The sequence below is a fragment of the Stigmatopora nigra genome, chromosome 14 (assembly GCF_051989575.1).
Source record: "Stigmatopora nigra isolate UIUO_SnigA chromosome 14, RoL_Snig_1.1, whole genome shotgun sequence".
NCBI classification, from domain to species: Eukaryota; Metazoa; Chordata; class Actinopteri; order Syngnathiformes; family Syngnathidae; genus Stigmatopora; species Stigmatopora nigra.
In genome coordinates this window covers 365660-384427 of record NC_135521.1, presented here as the reverse complement: position 1 = coordinate 384427, position 18768 = coordinate 365660, and the positions used below count along the sequence as shown (strand labels likewise).

Genomic DNA, 18768 nt, shown 5'->3' with positions numbered 1-18768 from the left:
AACATGGGAAAAAGAAAAGGCGCCACCCATCTCGCCAGCAAATCCCACACTCTGAAATGGGCGTATGGGATTGGAACGTCACTAGTAATAAGTCTGCTTTGATAAAGTGCTAGTTAAACTAGAGGCGTATTTCCACTGCGCCGCTTCCACAATTGCCTTTAGTCTAGTATTCGCAATACTAGTCTGGAGACCATGCCACGGTCGGTGCGCTTCCGACCCGGCTGGCCAACCGGCTCGGTGTGCAGCTCGGTCTGTCTCAGGCGCTGGTCTCTACCAGAGTTTGGGCAAAATGGGAGAAGTTAAAAATGGCCTCTTTTCTTCCGGAGGAGGAGAACGTTTCGCTTCTCTTCCAGGAGCTCCTGAATGCGCTTGTTCCTGGTCTTTTCCCACAGGTTGACGCCACGCTTGGGGATCACGTTGTTCCGAGAGACCTCGTCCTCCGCCTCGGTCGCCGCATTCTCCGCCACCATGTCCGAGGTGTCCGTGAACTTGTTGTCTTTGAGGCCTCGCCGGGGCGGCGGAGTGGTGCCGGAGGCCGAGATGGCGGGATGCCACGTTGCCCCGGGAGCCGGCTCGCTCGCCCAAACGTCCGTCCCGGGTCGGGGAGTCGGACGGCTGGCGCCATCGCCGCTGACCATTGGCGCAGCGGAGCGCTCGTCCGGCGCCGTCGTTTGGCCATCGGGAAGGCCGTCCCCGCCGCCGCTCGTTATGCCGACAGCCATCGATGCGCCGGACGTGGCCACGTCTTCAAAGTAAGTCGGGGTCGTCGTCTGACAGACGGTTTCCGTCTCTGAGGTTGGCCGGATGGCCGGGCCGTGGGCTCTCCGGTCCGCCAAATTGACGCCGGAGGAAGGAGGATTGGAAGAATCGTAGACGGCCGTTGAGATGGGACCAGTAGTAGTTGTCATTTGCACCCTTGGGGATTTGGCCTCATTTTTGGGGGGATTGAATATTCCGTCCTGTCTGTCTGGGCCTTTCAAATGAGAAGAGCTTTTGGAGGACACCGTCTGGACCGGCTTGGATTTTTTGGGGGCCGTCTTCAAAATCTTTTGGGGTGGGCTCTTAGCGGGCTTGGACTTTTTTGTTTTGGAAGTTTTTTTGATTGGGGGGCTCTTCTTGGGAGGCTTTTTGACTCCCGGAGACTTTTTTGCCTTTTCTTCGGCAGCCTGTTTTGGAGCTTTGTGGATGGGAATTTGGTCGGCAACACCTTTTTTGGTAGGGGTGGTCCTTTTGGGAGAAACGTTGGCGCCTTTTCTTTTTTTATCGCCCGCCGCCGTGCTCTTTTTGGGTGTCTTTGTTTTGGGATTGGCCTTTGGCGGAGCCATCTTTTTACCCGTCGTCTTCCATTTTGGCCCCAATTTCTTGGGCAAATGGCCCTTTTCCGCCTTGGCTACAAGCGTTTTTTCAGTACGCTTGGTGGAGAGCGCAAGACCCGTTGTGGCTTTTCCGGGTGAGTCGGTTGTCGTTGTCGCCACTGGAGTATCCGGAGTGCTCTGCGCTTGGGAATCTTGTTTGATGTCTAATTCCGGAGGGGGTTCCGCGGTGGTCTCCGGAAAGCCCGTCGTCGACCGTCGGGTGCCTCCCCACCGGGAGAAAGGAATCGTTGGAGATGGGCCGGAGGCGCTGATCGCTTCTGAGCTAAAGGTGGAGCCAAGGCTTGAAGTCACCATCCACGTGGGCGGCCGAGTCACCGTCCGGGATTCGCCGACTGTCCCTACAGTCGGATGGGCGCTTGGGGTGGACCAGGTAGCCGGGCCAGCGGTGGGATGACCTGGGACGGACGACGGGGCGGGGTCCGGGACGGGCGAAGGGGTGGGGTCCGCGTCACTCCGGGTGGAGTTCCTTTCCCAATGGGTGGAGCCAGCGCACGTCTGGCAGCAAAGGCGTTCAAAGTCTGGCAGCGCGCAGTAGCGCTCCAACGCCTCCATGCGACAGAAGACGGAGCGGTCTCCATGACAACGGCGACCTGCGAAAGAATACAAAAGATGGGTGCTTTCGCGTGGCCGACGGTGGAGCCAGAAGGAAAAAAGCTGGGCGGGGAAGAAACTGCCAAGGCTGGCCGGAAGGCGGCGGAGAGGCGGCGGAGAGGCGGCGGAGAGACTGGCTTTTGCATGCGGAGAAAGGAAAGGCGGGCCGGGGGGAGAAAAAGAGAAGAAGTGCGCTCGGGGATAAAGAGGACGAAGAAGGAGAAGAAAAATCCTGCCGTGGTTACCATCTTTGGAAAAGCCACGGCGCCCTTCCCAACTTGACATACGGAAACCCGTGATGACAGAAGAGGGCTAATTTTCCAAACATTTTTATTGATCCAACTTTGCCGTTTGAGAATGACAGGAACTGAACAGATGAAATGCACGCCCCCTGCTCAATATATCGAGAGTACGTATATCATCTTCATAAGAAAAATAATTCAACTGTATCGAAAGTTACAAGTTCACAGTCACTTTGGTAAAACACTTGAATACGTCGGAAATCTCGCCAACCGGCCGTGGAACGGGACGGGGGGGAACGGACGCAAAACCGTGACGACTGGCGTCCAACTGAAAGGGGCCATTCCCTCCGTGATGTAAAAAGTGGAAATGGCACGTCAAGTGTCATATGAAACATTTACAAAACATTAATACAATTTCCCTGATAAATCAAAGTGCATATAGACGCAGTGCACAGAGTCCATCTGAACGGTTCGTCCACCAAAAGGTTAGCCAAAGGTTCTCCAAAGCTTGGCCAAAGGTTCCCCAAAGGTTCCCCAAAGGTTCCCCAAAGGTTCCCCAAAGGTTCCCCAAAGGTTCCCCAAAGGTTCCCCAAAGGTTCCCCAAAGGTTCCCCAAAGGTTCCCCAAAGGTTCCCCAAAGGTTCCCCAAAGGTTCCCCAAAGGTTCCCCAAAGGTTCCCCAAAGGTTCCCCAAAGGTTCCCCAAAGGTTCCCCAAAGGTTCCCCAAAGGTTCCCCAAAGGTTCCCCAAAGGTTCCCCAAAGCTTAGCCGGCCGGCCCCGGGCCACGCGCCGAGGGCCGGTGAAGCCACGAAACAGTTACCCATAGTATAGAATATTATAGAAGATAACAGTCATGAACATTATTAAATACGGTCAACATCAACGTTATATACAGTATCGGCCGCCTTGCTAGATCTGGCTCGCTAGCTTGCGCTCCAAACTCCAGCAGAAGGAAACCTTGGATAGCTGGCTACATAGTCACAACGGAAATAGTGCGTGTGAGTGATCACGATACGATGAGGTGTAAAGTCTCAAGCTTTGCTTTTCTTCCTGCTTTTCTTTTTTTTCTTCCCCCAACTATCGTATTTTCTCGCGTATAAGCCGTATACCCTTGAAATTGCCTCCAAACGGTTGAATTTCTCTGGTATAATAACTAATTGCTGGATTGTACATTCAGATAGGGTGTGGCCCGCACGTAGACAAATTCAAAAAGAAAGTCATGTGAGCAGTACAGCCGATAGCCGTCTCGTTAGGTAAGATGGCGGTGCCCTGAGCGAGCGATGGCAGGCACGAGGAAGTGGCTTTTTTCACCTTTTATGCAAAAGATAAGCTTCATTTTTTGGGGGGCTAGACGTCAAAATACATTTATTTTAGCGTTTTTTTTTCTCTGTTTCATTTGTGTGCCTATAAGCCATACCCTGGATTGATTTTTGGGAGGTCCAAATCCGGCTTATATGCGAGAAAATGGGCCAAGCGGAGCACGCGTCAACAGGCCGACATTTCCTGGCTAGATTTGGCGGGCGTGAGTTGAAGTCGCTTTGAAGCTGCCTTCCCTTCCCAGTCACACTTTGAATGAGTGAAGAAGCCATCTTTCACAGATAAATGCCGTTACATTCAATCCGAGATAAGGCGGTTAAGTTAGTGTTCGCGTGGTTGCTGTTCATCCCCGAAAAGTCCAAAAAAAGAAAAAGAAAAATCACATAAGAGCGATACCACCGGACACTCGTCAAATCAAACTTTATGAGGTATTTCTGTAGCAGATTGAAAGGTGGAGAAGCCCCCATGACACACACACACACACACACACACACACACAGAACTTTCCTTTTCCTCACAACACACACACGCACACACACACACACACGTATGAAAGTCGTATGCAAATGATGAAAAGTGATTGCAGCAGTGAAATTAATTTCCTGATCAAGAGTGAAATGGCGAGGCAACAAACTGTCAAAGGCCTGCATAATACTTATACGTAGTTCCACCCCCCGTAACCCCCCCTTAACACGACCTTTATTAAATAATCTTCTGCATTCATGAATAAATAAATCAATAAATAAAAAACTCCAATAAAAGCAAAAGACACGTAACAGTCGGGATCCGAGAGATCGATAGCAGTCCAAAGGTTTTAGGCAAATAAGCTACAGCTTATTCATGGTAAAACGTTATTCGCATTATTGAGATTTATAGGTATATCTATTTATAGGAATACAAATATATTGATATATGTATTTCTTCAAAGTCTGCAAGCACAAATAAGCTGCATTTATTGAACTTTAGTATAACAGTCAGAGAGGATGACTGATGAAGAGGTGAAATGGGAAGCAACCACATGTGGTCAGACTACCCTGTAGTTTGTTTTTCTTTCTTTCTTTTACTTATTATTATTATTTTAGAGTTGGGACTTTTTTTTTTTTTTTTTTGATGTTAGCCTTTGCTTTAAGGCCATTCACCTGGCCGTTCCCTTTCTCTAAAAGTCGCTGTGGACGCCGCTTCCCGTCCCAAAATGGACCGTCCCAAGGAGTCGCCATTTTTCTCCCCGAATGGAACCAGGATGTGAGATGAGCACTTAAGCAAAGATGTCCTCATTGTGACAAGATCACATTCACAATAAAGCTTTCGTATATATTTGTAAAAAAAAAAAAAAAAACATTTTGTTTTTTTTTCTCCTCCGCTATAGATATTTATACCTTTTTTCTTCCTGGCTTAAAATCTTTTTTGCTCACCTAGACCGTGTGCTATAAAAAGAAAGCAGCACAACCGTGGGCGGAACCGGCGCAAAACCCGCATTCTTCTAACTCTCTCTCTCGCCGGGCAAATCCCCCCACCCCACCCGAAAAAAAGCCTACCCTCGGATCTCCTTCTCGCGTTGATTATTATCATTATTTTTTTCTTGTGTTGTTTCTTTTGAGTTTTCAAGTGGCCGGCGGTGGCGGCGGCGGCGACGACAACAACAACGCTCCACGCGGGAGATAAGAGATAGCAAGAGAGACAGAGCAAGAGAGAACCAGCTTGCACACACAGGAGCCGGACACCTGACCTGGGGTGGGGGGCATAGAGGGGGAGGGGGGGCACGCCTCAGAGGACGCCCCACACCGGACAGGGACGCGGCGCCTCCCCCCCGCCAGAAAAGACAAGCCAAAGCTTTAGCCGCTCGCTCTCGAAGGCGGGCACGGGACGTAGAAGGGTCGGGCAAAGAGAGAGGGGAGCCGAAAGGTGTGTTTGGGTTGGGTTGGGTTGGGGTGGGGTGGGGTGGAGGGTATCAGGGGGCCAGCCCGGGGCGGCCCTGCTGAGATAAGAGGACAGAGATGGACAGGGCCCAGCGGAAAAGACAGGCGCCGTCGCCCAGGCCGGCTTGGGAGCTATGGAGGGAGGGTTTACGTGAGAAGCTCTTGTGGTAATTGGGCCTGGGACGGGACAGCCACTGGATCAGGATGTTGCCGTTCTTGTTGTGGTCCGCCGAGCCCCCTGCGGGAAGGGAAGGGGGACACACGGGAAAATGGATATTGGTCCACACGGCAAAACACACCCCAAAGTCTCATTTTCAGGACTAACAAAAACAAACACTGCCTGCCATTGGCTATTCCATCAAAAATGACCCATACTGAGATTAAAATAAACACCTCATACTCTGGTGCCATAGCACAAATTCTTCAGTTTAGTGCAAAACACACGCACAAAATAAAAAGAATAATTGTTGGTCCAATGGCTTGCTTGCTACTCACTTGGACACGGATCCATCCGACACATTCGGATGGTGTCGGGTTTACTGTTCAGACACAGGCCGATGGTGTTGTCCCGGGTGTGGCAAACCGCCTGCCGCTGTTGGGTTCCGTTCCCGCAGCTCACCGAACACTGGACACACACACGCGGGACAATTAGACAATATGCAAACTGTCCTTTAACCACACCGCCTCCCAAGTCTGTACATTAAGCAATCATCTTGAATTACTGTCACTATGGAACAATGACATTTAAGTAGGCATAAAAATGGTCCAAATGATGTACAATAAAAATGAAATGAGGTGGGAAAGTGGTTAGCAATGGTATTATTTTTTGTGCAAGATCCAAATTTGCAGCGCCAAGACTAAATGACATTGCAGTTCTCAAATGGCTCCAGGTCGGTGAAAAAGACGACTTGAGCGTTCCCGCGGAATAGCCATAAAAGGAATATAGTTGGATGGAAAAAATCCTCCATCAAATATGGTTTGACGCAAGTCCATTCCCCCCAACAAGGTCCAGTACCTGGGACCAGGGTCCGACTCGCCACTGCGTGGGACAAGCGTGCCGGTTGCAGGACCTTCGCGTCTCCGGGCGCCGGTCGTTGCAGTATTTGTTGTGGATGGATCGAGTGGTGTTATCGTCTGACGGTTGGACGCAGCTGACCGAGCGGACCTGCATCCCGGTTTTCCCGCAAGCTTTGCTGCAGTTCTGCCACTCCCCCGTCACCCAACTATGGGCGACAAACACCAACGTCAAAGTCCAGATCGGTTCAAGCGGCTCAAGTACGGCACCAGGCGCACAAAAGAAGAACATAACTGCTGCATTTTCTGGACTAGAATGGGAAATGAGGCCCAGGTGATAATATTCAATGGTGCGTACGTACACAGGTGGAGGGCAGGGCTTCTGGTTGCAGTCTCGAGCGTCTCCTCCGGGTTTCACGTTGGATTTGTTACAAAAGCTCTTGTGCACCATCTTGCTGTCAACTTTCCTTCTGCAGCCGTAACGCAAGTATTGTTTGCCTACATGAAATAAAAAAATCAACAAATACAATACATACCGTCAAGCTGGATATGCCTCGAAGCATTCGGACTTTGTACCTCCACCGCAAGGCTTGGAGCAGTAGGACCATCTCTTGGGCGCCCACTCGTAAGCGCTGTCCTCCACCAGAATGTTGCTTTGGATGGCGGGATCGCTGTCCATGTTCATCATGTACTTATAGGACAAGTGGACATCCTCGTCGCCGTGCAATTTGACCTGGGGAGAAAGGGACGCTCGCCACCACGAAGTCCACGAGCTCTGGTTCGGCCCAACGGCGACGGCGTACCATGATCAGAATCCCGTGTCGGAGAGGCCCCGTGGTCTGAAGGGTCTCCTTGTTTTTGTCGTTTTGGTATTCCCACTCCACTCCCTTTTCGATGACCGATCTGGAATCTGGGCATTCGTTGTCGCCATTTATAAAAAACAGTCCTGAAGCCATATTTTTCACCGCTGGAAACACAAAACAAATGAAGGTGAGAATGGAAAGGCGCGACATTGGGTTGGGGGGAGTAGACTTTTGTTACCAAAAGTGTGCAAGGTAGATTTCAGCTCTTGGATCAGCAGGTGACGCGCCCCTCGGGGAATTTCCAGAACTTTCAGGAAACCTGAAATGGGTTCAAAGGAAAAAAAAAAACCTTCAGGCATAATATCATTTTTAATAGCAGGGACAATTCTTTCACTGCAATATACTACTGTCAAAGTACTATTTTATTGCAAAATATATTCTCCCCAAAAATTCCTCAAAATCCAATCCATTTAATTCCAAATCGATTCATCAATCCAATTAAAAAAAACATTCCAAATCCAGTTCATTATTCTAAAAGAAAAAGACAGGCTGGGATTCACTTTCGTTCCATTTCCACTAGGGGGGAACCTTTATCTAAAAAAAAAAGATGACATCCAGAGCAGGGGTGGCCAACACTGGTCCTGGAGGGCCCCCATCAACCTATATTCTATTTTCCATCTCTCCCTCCAACAAAACACCTGAATCAAATCATCAGGATGGCTATGAAGCTTGTGGACAGCTTGCGGAGGACTTTATCATTTGATTCAGGTGTGCTAGAAAAGGGGGATGGGGAAAGTAGACTGGATAGGGAGGGGGCTCTCCGGGACTGGAGTTGGCCAGCCCTAACCTGATCTAGAGGAACCCACGGAGAGCCCGTGTACCTTGCTTCTTGACCGTTCGGGTGATGGTGTCCTTGAAGGTTTTGCAGCTGGAGCTGTCCCCCCCGCAAACGCCGCACTTGTCATCCTGTTTGGAGGAGCCCACCACGCCGTCACAGCCCACTTTCTGCTCAGGAGGACACAGGGCAGATGTTTTGAGGTTGGCGGCCCGGCCGAGTCCATCCCCTGGCCACGGCCCGCACCTCGCACTCCCCACGCACGCACACGCTGTGCGGGTCTTTGTAGGAGCATCGCGTGCCGTCCTGGACCATCCGCTGCATGTAGACCACGTCCCGCGTCTCCTTGGATTGGCAGTGGAGGTGGCAGCGTTTATTTGCTGTGGGGGTGAAAAACAGGGAGCTCACAAAAAGCGCGGGAGACTTTTTTGCGACAGTAAATCCTATTGTATAACATGAAAAAATATTGATATATATTCTTGTCTTTGTACATTGGGTGTGGATATGTGCGCGTGTGTGTCATATGAGAAGCATTTTGGCCTTCTGCTGCAAATGTTGCTAGCTGTATGCAAACAGGAACAGGTGCAGGAAGAAGAGGTCATGCAAGGTCGAATGACATCAGGGAATGCGGTGGCCAGAGAAAGAGAGAGAGAGAGAGGACGAGAGAGAGAGAGAGAGAACTTTTTTTTTCCTTCTTTCCACTAAAAGAGCTTTTCGAAGACACGTCGTGTTTTTACGAGAGGGTGGAGTCATAGCTCAGAGCTTTACTCAATCCCGGCCAGATGTGGACGACCATATTGGAACATATCATTTATATAACCGGCTAACGACCACCTTCAAAAATGATGTGTTAAGTCGTCTTTTTTTTGCGGGGAGGGGGAGGGGGGTGGGGGATTTCATTTTTAAGAATGCAATAACAACAACAAACGACTTGATCTTGGCGGGGTGGTTCCCTTACCGTCTGGGTGTTCGTAGGGCAGCCAGTGCTTGTTACTGGGCTGCTCGAAGCGAGGGTCCCAAGCGTGGCATTGCTCCTCCCGCGTGTCGCTGTAGATATCCTGGCATTGGGCGCTGTTGCACATCTGGAACTGGTACGTGGCACCCACGCAGGAGCGCCCCCCGTTGGCCGGTCTGGCGGAATGGGGTCAGGTGACCCCCAAAATGTTACAATGGCTCCATCGGAAGCAACTATTGAGGAATGACAGCTAACCAATCGAGTAGGCGTAGGCCCATGCACGCGACCTTCTAGAATGTAGTACCTGGGATTGTCACAGTCCCGCGTGCGAAAGTGAACGCCGCCGCCGCAGGTGCGCGAGCACTGTCCAAATTCACTCCACGAGCCCCAGTTTCCATCTTGCTTGATGATGTCGGGTGTCAGCCAGATGCAGTGACCTTTAAAGCAATGCTGCACGCAGCGCAGAGCACAAAGCACTCGAGCAGCCACGCCACCTCTGGAAAACGCGTCTCCCCATTACCTTGCCGTTGCCGCACATGGTGCCGTCGATGGGCGGTCCTTTCTTGGTCTTGCAGAAAAAGGGGTTCTCGGGGTGGCTGCACCACAGCTGCTTGCAAGGGTCGAAGGTGCGATACTGCGGAGCGCAGAGAGAGGCGCTTAAAACCGGACTGGTTGAGCCCAGACGGAGCGTTGGAATTGAAGTTAGCCGTGGCAACGCGCACCGTGGGGAAACCAAGAGAGAAACATGAAGAATCAACCAGCAACTGCACCACCAGCACAAGCACAGTAGCCCTGCACTGTCACTACACTGCACATGACGGCTCACTGAAAAAACACACAGCCAATCATGCAAACTACCGTATTTTCTTGCGTATTAGCCGCCGGCGTGTACAAGCCGTGCCCTTGAAATTGCTGGGAAATGGTTGATTTGGACCATTTCTCTGCTAATAGGACGCTCCCCTCCACTATTGCCACTGCTATTTCTGAGATACTGTACGAATCCAAAGGATTTCAGGAAATTCCAAAAGGAAGTCACGCGAGCAGTACAAGCAGCAGCGCTTTCGTTTGTCCTCCTTAGGTAAGATTTCTCTATTTTTTAAGAAATGACCGCATACCTTGGATTGACTCCTATTTTTTTTTTTTTGCCACAAATTCGGCGTACATGCGAGAAAATACGGTAAGCCAAAGGATGTACGAGACGGGCCTTTTTCTCCATTGCCAACTCCTCAAAAAAGGGGAAAAGAAGCCCTTCTCCTTCTCTTCCCTCCCTCCCTCCCTCCCTCCCTGCCTGCCATAACCATTCAACTCGTTTAGAGAGTCTTCCCAGAGAAAGAGATCTTTCCCACTTCATTATTATTCCCACAAACCATTTGAATTGAGGCTTTTATAAGCACCGTATTTTACCAACTAAAAGTCAGACTTTTTCGATAGTTTGGCAGGGCCTAAGATTTTTTTTTCCCCCACTCTGACTACTAAAAGATTACCATTTTGATTGTTATGGTTGAATAGTGTTAAATGCTTAGATATGCAAATATTGTCCCATTCATCGTGTATTATTTGGCGAGTACCGGAAAAATCGGCTGTGTATTCCAATCCTACAGACCAAAGTCCCCGCAATGACAATGGGCTCAAAAAAAACAACAACAATAACAACATCGAAAAAACAAAAACAAGGGAGCAACATTTCCAAGTTTTAAAGACAAACAAAACAAAAACAAAAAATCAATGTATACACAAAGGGCCAAAGGTCCTTGGCAAATTGGGGTTACCTTACCTGCGTTCCCGAAAGGCCTGCCTTTTGGAGCTGAGGGGAATGAGTTTGAAAAAAGAAGAGGGTAATCTAGCAGTGTGTGCAAAAAGCCCCGCAATAAACCTGTGCTCAATCATTGCCACGATATGGCGGAGGGGGGGGGGGGGGGGGGGTGCACAGGCGTCCAGCCGTCTCAAAAGAAACATCGCAAACGGACGGGCTAAAATGAAAAAAGGAAAGGCGGGCGGGCGGGCGGGCGGCCGGAGAAATGCACGGACGCGATGGGAGGACGGCGGCGCTTCCTTACCGCAGTACACATGGTGTAGCCCACGCCAAAATCAAAGCGGCACTGTTCATTCATGGAGTAATGCAAACCGGGAAGCTTGGGGAGCGACGGCCAGTTGTGGTCAAACGGGTCGTCGCGGAGACAGTCGTAAGAACTGGAAGAAAAATAAACAACAACACATTTACCTTTCTCCTTTGCAGTCTATCATGGTGAAATAGCATATAAAATAGCTTTTTTGTGTGTGTTTGTGTGGCTCACTGGAGATAACGTCCTAGCTCTTGCATGCTACACCTGGACCACTGAAAACGATGGAAGGCCGCTTGGACCAGCGGGGCCATGATGCTCCCCATGTGTACTTCATCTCCGCAACGGTTTCCCTGACCGTCGTGCTCCATGCCTAGTCTGCGGACCGACGTTTAGAAACGTTAGGAAACGTCAAGTGTGGGCCAGCGGGCGTCGTGCCTCCGGATGATAGATTACGGCACTTTTGAACGTTACACTTACACGTGTCCGGTCTCGTGCGCTACCACAAAGGCAGAAGAAAAACCGTCCTCGTGGTTGAGAGTGCAGCTTCTTACCGGATGGCACATGCCAGTCACTGGAGCGTAACCTACGTACGTACACAACGGGTCAACAAACAAAAGATGCCATCGAGTCCATCTTCAAGATAAGATTTGGTGCTTGTTTTCTTTTGAAATTCCCTCATTTGTGTGTTTCCATGCAAGCCCTAAGCCGCCATTTTTCATTTCCCCGTGTGTCCTTTGCGGAACTCTTTCTGTCTATTGATTTTCTGCTGCTGCGGGAGGCCGAGCCCTCGGGCAGCCCAAGGGCAGCCCGAGGGCTGGCGTGTAGCCGGTGCACCGCCTCCCTTGGGGCCCCCCCGGCCGAAGGAGGCGGTTATCTTGCACTCCGATGCACAGAAAAGCACAAAGGGCCAAAAAAAAGCCAGGCGGAAGGAAGACGAGCGCCCGATCGGGAGGACGTGGGGTCGCCCCGGAAGATTTCGCCGTCGTTACCCTGCATTCCGGTGGGGCCAAATTCCTGCCGGGTGAGGAAGATGGCGTGGTCGTGATACTCGGCGTCCCCAGTGTCTTGCTTTTGCTGCAGAAAGGCCCAACGACACACGTTCTCCAGACTCTGGGAAGGGTTCCCCAGCTCGATGAGAGTCGTGGACTGCAAGAGAGGGACGCAAATGGAAATCATGCACCCTCGGACAAAGTCGACAGAGTATTATACCGGGGAGCCAAGCCTAAAGTGCCACTTCTAGTCCAGAAAATATGCTCATTGAGTCATGAGAAAAACGCACGGCCGGGATTCTCCAATCGGCCAATCCGCAGGCTGCCTAGGTGCGGCTCGGTTGCCACGGTAATCGGGGAAGATGGACAGCTCCGGCGGAGAAGAGCACGTATGCGCGCGTTCCGCCATTTGAAGGCCTTCTTCTCACACGCCGGTCCAGGAAAAGGACGGAAAAGGACAGCGGGGGCTCTGGTCTCTCTCCCACCTCTTTGTTTATGAATGAGGGAAGACGGACGCCGACGGATTGTTTATCCCGGCCCGGACTTCCCATGATTCCGCGCGGCGGTCCGCCGGGAAGAAGCGGGCCGCTTGCATAAGCGCCCGCTTCTTCCCGGCGCTTTGGTGTTGAACTGCGAAGGCGTGCCACTTGGAAAAAAAAAAAAGAGAGAAGAGTCCCCCGAGACGGCCCGTGCTTTTAGTTCTCCTTTTTGCTCAGTCCGCCGGAATAACGGGCTGCGGGGCAACGTCGCTCGCGTGCGTGCGTGCGTGCGCCTGGCCGCCGGCAAACCACCGGGTTGCTGCCCATATTCAGAGCCACTGCGGCAATATCCTACGACGGAGCCCGGCTCGGCTCTCCTTCTTGGAAATAGGCAAGCCGAAAGGGCCTGCCGCTTTCCAGTAAACTGACTGCGGAAGTCGCCAGGCTTTGCAACGTCTCTTGGGGTCCGTCCAGTCATTCCGTGGGGGCCCATTTTTAATTCCAAGTGCCATTACCCCTCGACAGTGCATGCACGCTCCAAACCAATCAGATTCCACTACAAGATTTTGTAGCCCAAAAATTCCAACACAATAACGAGGGCTGGCTTTAAAGGTGACAATGAAAAAGATAGGTGTCCCCCAAAAAACAAAAAAAAAGAAGCATTTGACAATGACAGATCTTACCTTTCCGTAACCCAACGTGATGATCCGCACCAGCACCACGTTGATTTTTGCTCCCAGAGATTGGTCGTGGTAGATTTCATTCACCTGGAGACACAAACGGGAAGAACGCATTTACTGTTTAATTCACCACGGTGGCGAGTAAGTCACTCAATTAAGATAACAATCTGCTGTGTCAAGACTGAATTCAAAGTCTGAGAATATTCCATGTGGCAGCATTACGGCATTTACATACGTATAACGCAGTACCGACGTACATAATGAGGTCGGCCGGCGGTGCTCTCGGGAAGAATTTGTCCCCGACGCCGTTTGTTTTGGCGGCTATGCTTTGACGGAGTGCCGGCCTGCTTTCAAAACGTTCAACTTTTCATGCACTCGTCGTGTCACTTAGATATATCGGAAATGGATGAGGAAGCACTTGAAATATCCCGTGGGAGAGCACACGTGCACGCGCATAAGAGCGCGTGCACGTGTGTGCATGGGGCAAATTGGTGCCAAAGTCCAGGCCTGCTGCTCTTAATGGCCGCGTGCGGCGCCTAATGAGGCAAAGGGATGTAAAAACAGACAGCCCAAACGAGACGGCTGACGGACGCGCCGGCTGGCCAGTGGAACGCGTGCGTGCGCACGTGCGTGCGTGCCAGTACGTGAGCACGGGCGGGCGGAAATATACATGCGCGAGGAACAATAATCAGGGCGAGGAAAAATAAACAAAGGTATTATTTTCAGGGGACATCAAAAGTTATCATCAGCTGAACTTGCCAAGTATGCTTTGTGCTGGCTCCTGATTAAAAGAGACAAATTGCCATTCAAAACATCTTGATGGCAAAATGCATTCTGCTCTGACATTTAGCAAACAAAAATACTTTTCATTTAATAGCATTCTTCTTTTAGGTTTGAGAGGCATGTCATAAAAGATTCCCCCCAAATATAATTGTGTTGACATCTGGATAAAAGATTTTCAAATCCCCATCTTTGGAAAACAAGATCTATAAAAAGAATTCCACATCAGCATCAGACATTTGAAAATAACATTGGCGCTTTTGGTGGAAAAGAGCACTTTCCATCTGGAAGTGTGTATTTACCAAAGTAGAAGTCGAATAAATGCAGACTGTAATTAGCCTATGAGACAATGTGGGGATTTTGAAACTCAATCTTTTTATAGGACACACACAGACAAAAAAATTCAAGGAGCAAAAGAAAAGAATGTAGGGTTGTAAAGCAGAGTGATTTGAGGTTTTTTTCTCCAGAACGTGGCCTAGCTTGTCTTTTTAGTCCCGCCCGCAGCTCTCCACAACCTGTTGCCCTTTTGTTTGCGTGTGTGCTAACTAACCACTCTGCCAATATTCCCTCAAAAGTCATTAAAAAAAAAAAAAAACATTTTCATTGTAAGATACAATCTGGCGTATTCATTTTCTTGTATTTTAAAGTGTTCTAACTGAATCTTCACAATACTTATTGATTCATTTCTAATGTATTGATCCCTATTTATTGGTCCGTTTTGTTGTGGTTTGTGCACCCAATCTCATGAAATGACACAAAACGACAATAAAAGCCTTGAAATCAAATGAAAATGGTCCCGATTTGGAAGCGGCTCCTCCGCACAGCAGTAGGGCGACATGTTTTTTTGGGGGGAACTTCAAATGTCTGCAATTTGACTGACTGACTTGTGTGACAGCGCTGTGCGAATATCACGGAGCGCTCTATGAATAGCTCCAGTGCTTTTCATTGCGCTTCCCCTCTCTGATACTCCACTACTTTTGGGGCTTGTTAAACAGACAAGCAGGCATCAACGTCACCTATATAGTATACATACAGCAGCAATGGACGCCACTAACTTGGCACAGCACACTTGCGTGTAGCAAGTGGCGTGTTTCTGTGTGTGTGTGTATGAGGAAGGTGGGATTAACACGTCGTGGCGCCTCACGAAAGGTCTCGCTTAACGGGCGAGACAGATGGATCACCGACGGCTATTCAATTCCTCACCTTAATGTTCATCAACATGCAGTGAGTGCCTTCCTCCCTTCCTTCCTCCCTTCCTACCTTCCTTCCTTCCTTCCTTCCTTCCTTCCTTCCTTCCTCCCTTCCTTCCTCCCTTCCTCCCTCCCTTCTTTCCTTCCTTCCTTCCTTCCTTCCTCCCTTCCTCCCTTCCTCCCTTCCTCCCTTCCTCCCTTCCTCCCTTCCTCCCTTCCTCCCTTCCTCCCTTCCTCCCTTCCTCCCTTCCTCCCTTCCTTCCTTCCTTTCTTCCACCTGACATTTAAGGCACTTTCATTGGTTACAGGTGAACAGAGGGAAAACAAAACTGGAAATGCCTCAAACGTTTGCAATCCACATTGTCAGACCATTATTGGTCCTTCAGTCATTTTCAACAACAAGGGTGCCGGAGTCTTTCCCAGCTCACTACGTGGGAGACGTCCCCAAAGAAAGCAAAAAGCAGAACTTTGGAGCAAGTTAGCCATACGAAGAGTGGGAATTTGTGCTGGCAAACCTAGCTTTTCAAATTTGAGGGAGTTGCACAATGATTCTTGAGAAGCACTTACTATGTTCATGAGCGTCAGCAGATACTTTTGGACGTGTTCCTTGCCGTGAAACTGGACCACCGAGTCATCCACGCCCAGCAGAACTTCAATGTTGTAGGCCCGCTCGGCGCTCTGCCGGCGAGCGCGCCGCGCTCGGGTGCTGTTGATGCTCTGTTGGACGCCTCGATACAGGGACTCCAGGTCCAGCAGCGCGCCCACATCGCCACCTGCATGCACACGCAAAAGCCATGCTTACAAAAACCACGGCCACATTTGGGAAATCACACGAGCGCATTTGAAATTTGATGAAGCGTAATGGTATGGGCCCCGTTGCCTTGCATCGTCGTGGCCCTTCGTCACGAATTTGGGCGCATGTAAGGCGGACATCATTTCTTCGGAGCCACAAATACGCCGCATGTGCCAGAAAACAGAGTAAACCCGGTTGACACCCAACCCTAACCCTTCATGCCAAGTTTTGGCTAACTGGAGCATTTGAAGTGTCACGGAATTGTGTGATAAAGGGAAAGCAGATAAATGGCGCTGTCTCTTAAAGCAAGGCCTGCTTTCACTCTCCCTCAACAGCCGGCCTCGGAAGGACGATCCCCGTGCTCTTAAAAATGACGTCTCTCTCTCTCTCTCTCTCTTTTTTTTTAAAATAACCTTGAACCGCGGCCAAGGACAACACGTTTTTTTTCTAATTCGTCTTGAATGCTCCCACTTGTAGAATGGTGTTTATTCTGGAATTTTGGAGTTGATTATGACAGAGATGAGACATGAAGGCAAGTGTTTTGACACGCGCAGTTAATAGCGTTGGAGAAAAAAAAAAAAAAAAAACAGAGCTGCTATCCTATCCCCCAATCGGCAAGGGGCACGGACGGCACTTTCCCGTCTCCCTCTTACGCAATGTATCCAAGGCAACGGGGCTCGCCGGCAAAACAACGGCCGGGTGGCTGGCTAATATTGGCTCCCGAGTCGTCGGGAGATTGAATTTGGAAGTGGGAATAGGATCCCGGATCCAGGCACGGCAAAGAAAAAAAAAAGAAAAAGAAAGGAATAAAGGCAGAAAGCGGGAAACGCGGCGGGAGAAGGACAAAAAGAGACAATTACGCGCTGAAGCTGTCTTTAACGAGCTCTGTCACAGCCGCGCCGACGACTTTTAAAAGGCAAATTGGGATATTTTTACCTTTGACTTATGTAACATCGAGACGAGAGTGGGGGAGGGAGGGAGGGAGGGAGGGGGCGCTGAGGCTGGCATTGGTGTGCCTTTGCAAAACGACATCACCTTCAAAAGTCAAACAACCAGGTCCATTGCGTAACTCGGGCCTTTCCAAAAAATACATTCTGCAATATCCACTCGCTCTGATACTAAAACTATCTCTAGTCTGAAAAGCTTCTACTCCCGTCCACTAGTCAGCAGCACATAGCCACCGTGTCTTGCAAGCCGATGACATGACATGAATGCTATCGCCATATATGAGGCAATAAGACATGATTATAGCTGTATGCTTTAGTGACGGTGCCCGAGGGACGGTCCAAGGTTAAAGAGCGTTGGCGTGCGCAAGGCCGGGCCCGTCATCAACCATACCCGGCCGGCCCTCCGTTCTGTGCCTCTCTTCTTTCTGGGACGAGTGGAGGGGAGCACTCGGACTCGAACTCCAACCAATTGCAATTGAAATATTCCGATAACGCATACAAAACAAAGCCCCCCCCCTCCATACAAACACACCCAATCTCTCTGAATATTCTAATTCAAGTAGAATACAGAGTGCAGCCTTATTAGCACACAAAGGTTTTTTGTCTTTTCGACCTTTACAAAATGTCAGGAACGTCTAGCAGCATGCAAGAAACAGGTGAGGGAGAATCTCTGGGTAAAACTTGGCCGGTGCGGGCGGCACGCATCTGTTCCAGGAAGAAGCCATGCGCTACTCTATCGGGACGTTGAATTTATCCATACGCATTTATTCCACCAATGAGGCGTCCTTGGTGGTCATTCGGTAGCAACGAGTCCTCGGGGCCAGCCAGACGGACGGCTGTGCGTAGAAATGTCCGACGGCATCATAATAGAGGGATACGTGGCCGCCGCTTCTCGGAAAACGACTAGAGCATTCTTCATCATCTGGCAAAAGAACATTGAATCCATCTGAATCTTGCGCTTTTTAAATGAACATTTCACCAACACAAAAAAAAGAATCTTCCTTTCTTTGGAGTTCATGAGAAAGCAATGGGCCCTTTTTTTCAAAACTAAAAGAGATTTTTGAGGTCATGACAAAGCCACGGGGCCTTTTGTTCAGTGCCTAACCTCCCACGCACATCAACCCATGGCGCTTCTTCCACGCAAACGCCAGCGCAACCCGAGAGGGCTGGCGCGGGCTGGCGCGGGCTGGCGCGGGCTGGAAACTTGGGATATCAACGTGGCTCGGAGCTCCGGTTCCGTTTCCTCATAACGCTCCGAGCTAATCAAATGACAGTCCGCACAGACAGATGGCAAAGGACACTGGGGAGGGGGGGGGGGGGGGGGGGGTTCTATCTATGGCGGATAGTTCCTTCTTTTCTGCATCCACTCGCTCAACATTTTCTCAAGCGCTATCAAGTCACATGATGCGCTTTGGACAATGTTTAGGTTTGCAGGCCACAAAGTCAAAAGCAGAGCATCTTTAACGTCCGGCTTGTTATTTCAGGCTCGTGACGAAGCTTCTATCGAAAAGCATTTTCCTTTCTTTCCTGCTCTATTTTCCAAGGAAGTAAAAGGGAATTCCTGTTGAGAATGGACACAGGCAATTCCCAGTGGCAAGAAGCAATAATCCCCAAATTGCATTCACCATTAAGTAACCAATACGGACGGTTGGCAGCTTTACAGATGAGCGCATCGGCGGGGCCAAACGGGCCGCGCGGTGTCCTTTAGGGAGATTTAATAAAGGCAGGTTATTAGAAAAGAATATTTCCCATCCTCTCCAAATCAAGGCTCTGGCCTGTCTCATTTTCCTCGCTTGGCAG

At 50.0% G+C, this 18768-nt stretch overlaps 1 protein-coding gene across 2 annotated transcripts in view; it reads right to left on the bottom strand.

Moving 5' to 3' along the window:
* Nucleotides 1-299: 299 nt before the first annotated feature.
* Nucleotides 300-18768, bottom strand: part of LOC144207193 (A disintegrin and metalloproteinase with thrombospondin motifs 2-like) — a 45242-nt gene continuing 26773 nt past the window's right edge. The window contains exons 4-23 of one of the 2 annotated variants that reach the window (XM_077732508.1): nucleotides 15796-16001; nucleotides 13262-13345; nucleotides 12100-12256; nucleotides 11588-11693; nucleotides 11342-11485; nucleotides 11105-11237; nucleotides 10822-10851; nucleotides 9568-9681; nucleotides 9352-9497; nucleotides 9051-9223; nucleotides 8339-8472; nucleotides 8139-8262; nucleotides 7496-7576; nucleotides 7258-7421; nucleotides 7031-7187; nucleotides 6817-6952; nucleotides 6456-6663; nucleotides 5936-6065; nucleotides 5592-5678; nucleotides 300-1966 (exon numbers count right to left, since the gene is read on the bottom strand). In XM_077732508.1, the coding sequence (XP_077588634.1) occupies nucleotides 300-1966; nucleotides 5592-5678; nucleotides 5936-6065; nucleotides 6456-6663; nucleotides 6817-6952; nucleotides 7031-7187; nucleotides 7258-7421; nucleotides 7496-7576; nucleotides 8139-8262; nucleotides 8339-8472; nucleotides 9051-9223; nucleotides 9352-9497; nucleotides 9568-9681; nucleotides 10822-10851; nucleotides 11105-11237; nucleotides 11342-11485; nucleotides 11588-11693; nucleotides 12100-12256; nucleotides 13262-13345; nucleotides 15796-16001 (4181 nt within the window). The remainder of the gene's footprint in view (nucleotides 1967-5591; nucleotides 5679-5935; nucleotides 6066-6455; nucleotides 6664-6816; nucleotides 6953-7030; nucleotides 7188-7257; nucleotides 7422-7495; nucleotides 7577-8138; nucleotides 8263-8338; nucleotides 8473-9050; nucleotides 9224-9351; nucleotides 9498-9567; nucleotides 9682-10821; nucleotides 10852-11104; nucleotides 11238-11341; nucleotides 11486-11587; nucleotides 11694-12099; nucleotides 12257-13261; nucleotides 13346-15795; nucleotides 16002-18768) is intronic. The other variant, XM_077732509.1, reaches the window with a different exon arrangement.